General features: G+C 43.0%; 1 protein-coding gene across 1 annotated transcript in view; it reads right to left on the bottom strand.

The window, feature by feature from the left end:
• The window catches only part of LOC308372617 (M-phase inducer phosphatase 1-B-like), a gene marked incomplete at both ends in the record, with an annotated part of 10,208 nt that extends 3,723 nt beyond the window's left edge, over positions 1-6,485 (bottom strand). The window contains 10 exons of the mRNA XM_080847832.1: positions 79-141; positions 725-820; positions 1,877-2,086; positions 2,438-2,524; positions 2,763-2,936; positions 4,360-4,425; positions 4,801-4,834; positions 5,416-5,461; positions 5,878-5,975; positions 6,355-6,485. Of these exons, the coding sequence (XP_080703958.1) occupies positions 79-141; positions 725-820; positions 1,877-2,086; positions 2,438-2,524; positions 2,763-2,936; positions 4,360-4,425; positions 4,801-4,834; positions 5,416-5,461; positions 5,878-5,975; positions 6,355-6,485 (1,005 nt within the window). The remainder of the gene's footprint in view (positions 1-78; positions 142-724; positions 821-1,876; positions 2,087-2,437; positions 2,525-2,762; positions 2,937-4,359; positions 4,426-4,800; positions 4,835-5,415; positions 5,462-5,877; positions 5,976-6,354) is intronic.
• Positions 6,486-9,644: the final 3,159 nt, after the last annotated feature.

Genomic DNA, 9,644 nt, shown 5'->3' with positions numbered 1-9,644 from the left:
TATACAGGATGGTTTATAATGAATGATGTCAGTACTTGAGGAGTGTGTGTGTGTGTGTGTGTGTAAATTAACACTCACAGTCTCCCCACTGATGTACTTCAGGTCCTGATGCCTACCAGCCACAGTGGGTAGAGCATGCACCTATGTACAATCCACACAAACAACAGTTATATTACATGAAACACATATCCCCCTCCTCCCCTCTGTTTAAATGCTCAAATCGACTTTGAGGCAAGGAGCCTAGACCGACAGACAGACAGACAGACAGACAGACAGCTGGCTGAGGCTTTAGCACAGCAGCAGATTCCAGGGACACAACGCAGACACAGGGAAGGGCAAGAGCTCTAATTCTTTGGCTTGCTTTTACAAACAAACACACACACACACAGAACATCAAAGGGGTTGGTGGCACTGACTTAATTACTGACTTAATCAGCTTGTCAACAAATGGCAGGGTGCTAGATAGCTTTGTGGCACCGGCGCCATCCGTAGCGACATGTTCAGAGGAGGCTTCTTTGATTGGGTTTGTAATGTTTTTGAATTATTGCATCTCATGCAAGAGTAATGGGTCATTACCCATGTATCCGTATTTGTGCTGTGTTGTTATGTGTGTATAGCAATGCAGTGTGTGTGTGTGTGTGAGAGAGAGCTATAGGGAGAGACCACACAGAGGCACTCTGTGGATGTGTGATCCTGTAGAGGCACTTTGTGTGTGTGTACATACCTTAGTGAAATCTCCGATGAATTCAGCATTAACGTCTCCACCCAGATGCTGATCTGTCGCCTCACACAAGGACATAGTCCTTTTCTTCAGTAGGTGCTGTGTGTGTGTGTGTGTGTGTGTGTGTGTGTGTGTGAGACCAAGTGAGTGAGTGAGTGTGAGAAGTATGTACGTATGTGTCAGTATCAGAAAGAGTGTGTGTGTGTGTGTGTGTGTGAGTGAGACGGAAAATAATATGTGTGCAAAACAGAATGTGAGACAGGCAGACACAGTGAGTGAGTGAGTGAGAGAGAGAGAGAGAGAAAGAGAGAGAGAAAGATTATGACAAAGAGATCAGAGATCAAAAGCACAACACACACCATAAACCCCTGCAGAGAAGCATGGCTTCAGGGCACCACAACATGCTCTCCTATCCACCTCCTCTCTAAAATCCCAGACTTTTATGAGCACACTGCTCCCAATCCATACTGCACTATATATGGATGTGTGCCCTTTGTTCCCATAATGCACCAGTAACTCTTTATGACACACGCACCAGCTAGCATGGATTCCATCACAGTGAGGCGACATAAGGGATGTGATTTACTGAGTCCCTGGTGGTCATAGAAACGGATATGTGCTTTTTTTTCTAGCGTTAATGTTGCTGACTACTACTAGATAGCAAAGTCAATCACTTGCGTGTGTAAGGTGGGGGGGGGGGAAGGATGCCCATTTTGTGCCGTTAGTCAAGGTGCCCTTGATCTGGGAAGATCACCATCACCAACTTAAAGGCCTTGGGAACGTTTTGGGGGGGGGGGGGGGGGAGGCACACAGCGGCGGAGCTAGATTAATGCCAGCGCATCAATGTGCCATCTCGTCGACGGGGCAGCATTAATCACTCTCATCAGGACCACACCACGCCAGGCCAGAGCCATCCCTCTGGACCCAGATTTATTATTTCTTTTTATTCAGACACCGGCAGCCCACACGCTCTTTAGCCAGTAGCCATATAATTAAATTCACATTTAAACGGAGACAGGGCGAGTCTGATCGTCAGTAGCCGGGGCTATTACTAATTGTAATAATTAATGGAACATAAACATCGTGTCAACATTGATTGAAACATAATTAGATGCCCCCCGCCCACGCCCACGCCCACGCCACCCCTGGTCCTACCCTGCCCTCCGTGCTGGCGGGCTGGCTCTGTGGCTCGGCTTTATGCTCGGAGATGACGGGGATGGTGCGGTGGCGTTTGATGGGTGGTTTGGCCGTGAGCGGCGAAGTGCGGGGGCGTTTCAGCAGGGGGCGCTGCATCCGCTCGGGCATGGAGGGCATGGAGGGCGAGCGGAACAAACGGCGGCCCGCTCTCCGGCTCATGGACGCCTCCTGTTGGGGGGAAAGAACACGGACACGTGAAGACCAGGGGTGGAGAGTGTCCTTACCAGTTCACACTTACTTAAAGCAACAAAAATAATTATATATATTATATATACTGTATATATATATATAAGAACAAACAAGAAAACAAAAAAAAGAGCCAAAAACCACCTTACCGAAAGAAGACAAAAAGGTTTAAAAAACAAACTAAACCCCCCAGATGTCCTGGTAAACACGCAGCACATGACGTGTATGGCTAACTCTTTACAAGTACATACATGTAAAAAGCACCATATTAACAGATGAACACAAACTGCAAAAGGCTCACACACACACGCTCACACACACACACACACACACCGAGGAGAGGCTGAGGTGCTGGCTCATGAGGGGGTCAGAGAGAAGCAGCGCCATACTGGACGACATGGCAACATTGACAGATCCCTGCTGATAGAGAAAGAAAGAGAGGGATGGGGGAGAGAAAAGAGAGAGAGAGAGAGAGAGAGAGAGAGAGAGAGAGAGAGAGAGAGGAGACATCAGACAATGGGCAAGTGAGACTGAGTTTCCCACATTAAATGACAGTAAAAGCCTTACAAAAATGACAACAATTCCATTCATAAGTGAATGTGGACTAGACTAGATTGTAACCATGGCAGTGAGTTTAAGTGAAAGGGTGAAAGGTCACCTCCTCCTGCAGGCCCTCAAACGCGTCCATCGGGGACATGGGAGGAGAGGTGGGGGGAGTGAGGTGGATGGGGCTCACCATGCCCCCCGTCTCCTCACTGCCGGGCACCTGGAGGGTACCCAGAGAGGGCATCAAACACCTGCCCTTACCTGACCACGAGTCCTCAGGACTCACCTACGGCAAGAGGAAAGAGACAAACAGAGCATTAGCCATTAACACTCTGGCAGGGGGACTGCCAATGGAAACTAGCCTTTTGGCTACAATTGGGTGCATTTACATTTTAATGTTTATTAATGTGTAAAGTGTCCCTCTTCAACAAATAAACAAACTGAAACTGAAGCATGGTTAAGAGTTTGGCAGTGCAAGACATCTGCAGAACACTCTTGGCAGGTAAATGTGGCGTTTATAATGTATTAATGCCACACTAAACATGTATATAATAGCGACTAGCGGTATTAGTAACCAATCCTGCTTATTACAGGTCTGTGCATGAGACTACTGTTGTTTTGCAGTCCTGATCGCATAAGAAAAGATGAGAAATGCAGGGTCTACCGGCATTAGTTAACTTGATTCATTTTGCGGAACAAAGGGAAGACCAGTGTCGATCGCCTCATCGATTTGGAGAACGGACTCTTTAGGGAGCTTAGCTAATCAAGAGCATACTCCAGGCAGTCCTGTGATTTTAAATACAGCTCCATCAAACCTTCTCTCAAGGCACAGACCTCGATTTCTGTACAGCACACCAAGAGCTTGCTTTTGCAGGAGGACACACAGCAATGCTAAAATGAGATTTAGCTGAGATTGAATTGGTATATTACACCAAATATTGAAATAACTCCATCACGCTGTGTTCTAGAACAGAGTTGATCAAACGACACAAGTCAACTCTTTGATGAGCTGAAACTGAGACTAAGTGTGTGTGACTAAGCGTGTGTGTGTGTGTGTGTGTGTGTGTGTGTATGTGGACTGTACTGTTCACAGGGATTTTATGAGGCGAACACTCTAACTTCAAACAGCTCCTTGTGCGATGCTGAGCGATTAGATGAAGCATTGTACTCATAAAGATTTAACAGCTGGCGAAGTGACTGAGCCCAGCCAGCAGAAAATGAAGTTATTTATGCAGGCTCACAGCTCTTTGCTCTTCACTAATGACTTAAGCTAATTACACACTGATTCACAGAAGATTTTACTGTTCTGTCTCAAAGACTCCTTGCAGAGAGTACGGTGATCATGTTACATTATGTCTCAAGTTCTGCATTCGTTTTTATTTATTTTTTAATACTTTAAGCAACAATCCGTGTCTTATCCTGTTTCTACCCGCTGACATGGTTGTCGGTGGAGCATTTTTATGCTTTAATTCGGCTAGAAACACCCATCTAAGAAATTACACCTCTATCTTGTGGCACTGCACGGCTGAATCACCTGGATCAATTCTGTTCACCGTCCTGACTCCTGTCCGGAGGAATTATATCAAAAGTCCCTGTCAATACTGCCACCCGGTGGTGGTTGATGGGACAGGTAATTTCAACTTCATGGCGGTGCGGTTCAGGTCTCGGGCAATCTGTCAGCGAGAGGCAAGATTCAGGTGCGTACTCACATTCTCTTTGTTGGTGGCAGGTTTTCCACCGGGCGGAGGTTTGGGGCTGCTGCACAGTAATCTGGGCTTTGAGATCAAAGATGGGAAAAGACAAGCGTTTTATTACAGCCAAGCACTGTCAGTCACAACGGAGACAAGAGAATCACACGTGATCAAGCGTGAGTTAACCGTCATGTTAAATCATAATGACAACCAGCAAAACAACAAGTGCCAGAGACTTCTTTAATGATTTTCTAATAACCTTAAGTGTGAGTGTATGTGTGTGTGTGTTCAAAGCAGACTGCTTGAACTTAACTAAATAAGTAAACATATTCAATTCAATATCTATTCAACTCTATAGAATAAATAAACATAAATGTAACACTATAGAAACATATTATGAGAACGAGCAATTTGACAACTGTGCCCAGGTTACAGTGCCAGGCTAGAGGGGAGGTTTACCAAGATGGACCTCAGCCTCTTCATGCGACTGGTCCTAGGGGGTGAAAACACAAAGAGCCTGTTGAGCTTCACTGAAAACGGTCTTTCTTTTAGATCTATCCCTTACTCTGTTAATGTGGTTGAACAGAATAATTGAGTTTTGATGTCCAACACTAGCAATTGAAGTGGCTAACTAAAAACTAACTAGTAACTGCTAACTACATTATTGTTTTCACTTGTTCTGTGTTCATTACTTTCAGTATTTGTACTGGTGATATGGAGAACTGAGTCTTGATAGACGGTATTTGTACTGGTGATATGGAGAACATAGTCTTGATGGACAGTCTTTGTACTGGTGATATGGGGAACACAGTCTTGATGGACAGTCTTTGTACTGATATGGAGAACAGTCTTGATGGACAGAGTCAATACTTCAATGCCATACATGACCAGTGGAGGCTATAGCAAACGCCATACATTTACAATTAAGACAAATATATTCAAAATAATTCTTTAGAATAATTAAGAAACGAAACAAACTAACACAAACAACCATTCATAAAAAATATTAAGAAACGAAAAAAAAAAAAAAAAACAATAATTCTTACAAATAATTAAGAGAGGAAACAAACAAACCTGGGAACTGGTGACTCTGGTACCCCAACTGAACAGGAAGGTGGTTCTGCAAGAGTTTATTATTAACTTAAATAACAGTACCGACATGCAACATGTTTACTATCAAGAGCACAGATGTGTAATGAATTACACATAAACAGTCCTTTAGCGAACATCAATTATCTCTGGCCTTAACAGGACTAAAACATTCATTACAGCACTAAATATTAAATAATGTTTGTTAATGCGGATATTTATCGATTCATTACGTTATAGAAACAAATGCTCTGAACAAAGTTAATATAAGGGAATGCTGCTGTGAAGCTTTACCTAAAATGACTTAAATTCAAAATCCCTTATCCCTCAAATCTATCAAAAACTAGTAAAATGCCATGATTAAATATCTTCATGTGCAAACATAGGATGAGTCAGGGTTATGCTCTTAAAAGTAATCCAAAAGAAGTGTAAGGCTGGTTTGCTCACCTAGGTAGCGGCCGCCATGTGGAGAGGACAGAGCCGCAGCCTCATCCAGGCTCCCATTACTAATGTTGGACAAGTCCAGACAACGCCGGGGCGTGTCTCTACAGGGGTACAGACAAAGAGGGCCATCAAACATTTAACCCCAAGAGCTTTGGAAGTTTATTACTGGAGCTAACACTGCAATTCCAGAGCAGAGGTTATTTAGCAGCCGCTTCACACACTCAGTTATCACATTCAATTCAATTTCAATTCATTGTATAGCGCCATAACAATACAATTGCCTCTAGGCGCTAAACAGAGCCCAGAGCCTAAACCCCCTTAGTGCATGCACCATGGCAACAGGGGCAAGAAAAAACTCCCTGTTAGGCAGGAAGAAACCTTAAGCAGAACCACGGCCACGGGACCCATCTGCACATCAAACCTGAGGTAAATAAAATGAGAATAGACAGTTTTCTGTGACACTGCACAAGGTGGTGTTACCCTGTCTGGAAGGCGGCGAGTCCCGTGAAGCAGTTGGTGAGCTCGGTCATGGGGGAGGGCTGGCACTCTGGTGAGAGTGGGGCACCTCTCAGGCCCACAGACGAGGAGCTGGGGACCAGTGACTGCGCCATGGACACCTTACACACAGCAGGAAAAAACAGGTCACGTACAGGCTACACAGGTTATCAGACTGCGGGGAAACATATGAGCCAGGAAGCAAAGCAATGCAAATAAATATGAGTTATAGGAGTTAAGCGCTTACACGCTTGTGAATCTCCCTTTAACAAGCTACACAGGGAACCCCATGAGATATGGGTCTAGTTCACCAATATAAAGAACACAGTAGTTAAGACTAACAGTAGCTTTTATTTGGTAGGAAAACAATCTTATCCAAGCATCTTTGCTATAAGGGATAAAACCTGTACCAGTTCATTTATCTAAGAAGAACTGGCAGTAGTTATATATTATAATATGTTGAAATAGGATCTGCAAGTCAATGATCTAGCCATGTTGCCACTAATAGGAGAGGAAATTGCCAAATGCTAAATCTACGAAACCCCTCTGTTTGCAAGTGTGACTGTGTCCCACATCTCAATTAAATGACACCTAACGGAGCCCATTGATCTCCATTCATCTCATCTGTTGCAGTGTTTTATCATTGAACGAATATTTACTTCAAACCTTATCCAAAGAAAACCTTTAGCCGAACAGTTATACAGATGTGACCGTTTTTTTTTTCTTTAAATGTATGCAAGGCAAGCATCCTCTGACAGGAAGTAAACAGTAAAGACAATGGAATTCCGAGTAGGGCGAAAGCACTGATCTCAAAAAGAAAGTTTCTTTTTGAGATCAGTGGGCGAAAGGCGTTAAATTAGACTGTCTTGATTCATTACAAAATGCTCACCCAAACAATGAATGCAATCAAAAACCAACTTCAGCACTTTTTATCTTCTTGCATTTGTAGATGCAGGCTAACGTTAAGTATAGTCATCTAGCTTTATACTTCATGTTTTACTAAATAAACAAGCCAGAAAAAAGAGGGAACTACTATGTACATTTATCGATCATAAACAAAAAAACAATGAGTGTGCACCAATGGTCATTCGATGGATGATACAAGGAAATACAATGATGCGGAAATGTATCAATGCTACAAATATCATGTTACTCACTTAACTAGCATGTTACATATTTACTAGCATGCTGGTTTTTTGCTAAACTGCTGTCAACATGCTTTGGAAATTTTAATCGCCAAATTTACGTTAATAAACGGACATACCCTAAAATGCGTTTGGTATCCCGTTAGCTCTTTATTGCAGTGTAGCCAACTAACCACGCTATTGAAGGCGAGGCAAGTAGCAAATACAATTGGAAAATCAAAAACCTTAGCAAGATTTTTTTGAAAGATAGCTAGCTAGCTAGCATAATTAGCAAATCTAACGTTAGGTTATTTAGCGCTGTCCATGTAACGCAAACTGACTTGCCCACAATGTATGGACTTTATAGGCATGCCAGATAGTTCAAACACAAGGCAACATAATTCAAACACAGCTCCTTAGTTATTTATAAAGTTTTACACACTTACTTTCCTGTTATGAGTCCCAGTAAATTGATGACTGGATTTTAAATTCCACGCCAAAAAATATCGAATCGCATTGCGAGACGGAATCTACGCAACTTCCGTTAGAGGGGAGCCAAGTCGTCCTGTTAGGCTATTGGTTGGTTCGAACGACGAATAAGGGGAGTGGAAAGCGTTACATCTTTGTCCAATAACTTATTGTCAAGTATGTTTAATACGTCTACTTTGAAGGCCATCCCAGTTTAGGTATTCACAGCCGACAGCCTCAGGGCAGAATGTTGGCTCCCCACTAACGGATCGCTTTGGGATGTGCTTATTCAAATTAGCCAACTGAATATAGATGTCTTCTAACACAAACGTATTTCAACAGGTCGAACAGAAAATAGATATTTTATAGTTATCAATTATCTGTGTGCTTGTTGTGCATCTGCCATTCTATGCCATTGCATGTGCTTTTACGCAATCAGTTTCTCAAATTACCCCTTGTGTAACTATGTGTAACTAGACACAGATGCAACCACACCTTCTGTTGTCATTTTTCTAAAATTATATCCTTGCTATATCCTTGCCCACGGGAATTCAAGGAGCGGAGAAATCAGAAGCGTATTTGGAACAACTTTACTGCGTGGTCCATGGTCAATGTTAGAATTATTCACCTGAACTGTACATTTGTTCACAATCAGGTCTGTCTGAAATCATCTCATCAAGTGTTTGTAATTCAGTTTTTTTGTACTTAAGAAGCATTAACATTAAGTCACTGAGTTGACTAAACTTTGAATAAAAATATGCCAAATGTGTATTAGTAGACCTTTCTGTGAATTAAAGAGGTTGGTTAAATAATATTGACATGAAGCCTAACATATTGCTTACGAAGAGTAGTGTCCAAGGTTGCTCAAGTAACTTGAAATGTTATTCTGGACTACACCCATCCCAGAAGCCACTATACAGCCCCAAGAAAACCCATTGAAGAGTCGCCAGACCACGACTGAAGTGAAATTTATGAGGACAATGTCAGGCCAACTGCAATACGTAACATTTCATACAAGAAATGACAGTCATAAACCACCTCTTTACAACTTGTGAAGTACACAGAAAACCCAGACACTGCCCTTATGCCTGCAAAAAGGTTTTTTTCAAGATGTCTGGGACATTTTAGAGCAGTGGTTCTTATGGAGGTACTGAACCCTGCAAGCTTCATCAGTGCATTCGCCGAACCCTTCGTAATTTGAAAAATAAAATATGATTTCTTCAAAATGTAGGTATGTATAAAAACGGCCCGACATTGCTAGTGTGAACCGGGCTATACTGCGTGTGTCTTGACCCCTGCCGAACCCCTGAGAGTGGCTCAACGAACCCCCGGGGTTCGAACGAACCCAGGTTAAGAACCACTGTTTTAAGTGTCGTTTACATGGAGCCTAGTTTGTCAAACTGATACGGATAGCTAATACAGATAGCCCTATCATCCATACGAACACTCTCTATCCGCACCTCGTTTCTGCAACAATCGCAGTCCGGGGTAGAAAGTGAGTAGATTTGAATCGGTACGGGGGCTGGTGTTCGTCTGCACGGTTTCACGCAACCTGATGACGTCACTGCCCCACGTGATCTTTTCCGCCATCTCCAACCCGTATATAAATAACTTGTTCTCCCTCAAAATCTCACTCATGGTGGGCCTCGAATTCACTAACATTAACCCAGTCTTCTGATTTTT

Source organism: Sprattus sprattus, assembly GCF_963457725.1.
Source record: "Sprattus sprattus genome assembly, chromosome: 11".
NCBI classification, from domain to species: domain Eukaryota; kingdom Metazoa; phylum Chordata; class Actinopteri; order Clupeiformes; family Clupeidae; genus Sprattus; species Sprattus sprattus.
The sequence above is the reverse complement of the archived record's forward strand: the minus strand, read 5'-3'. Positions and strand labels throughout refer to the sequence as shown.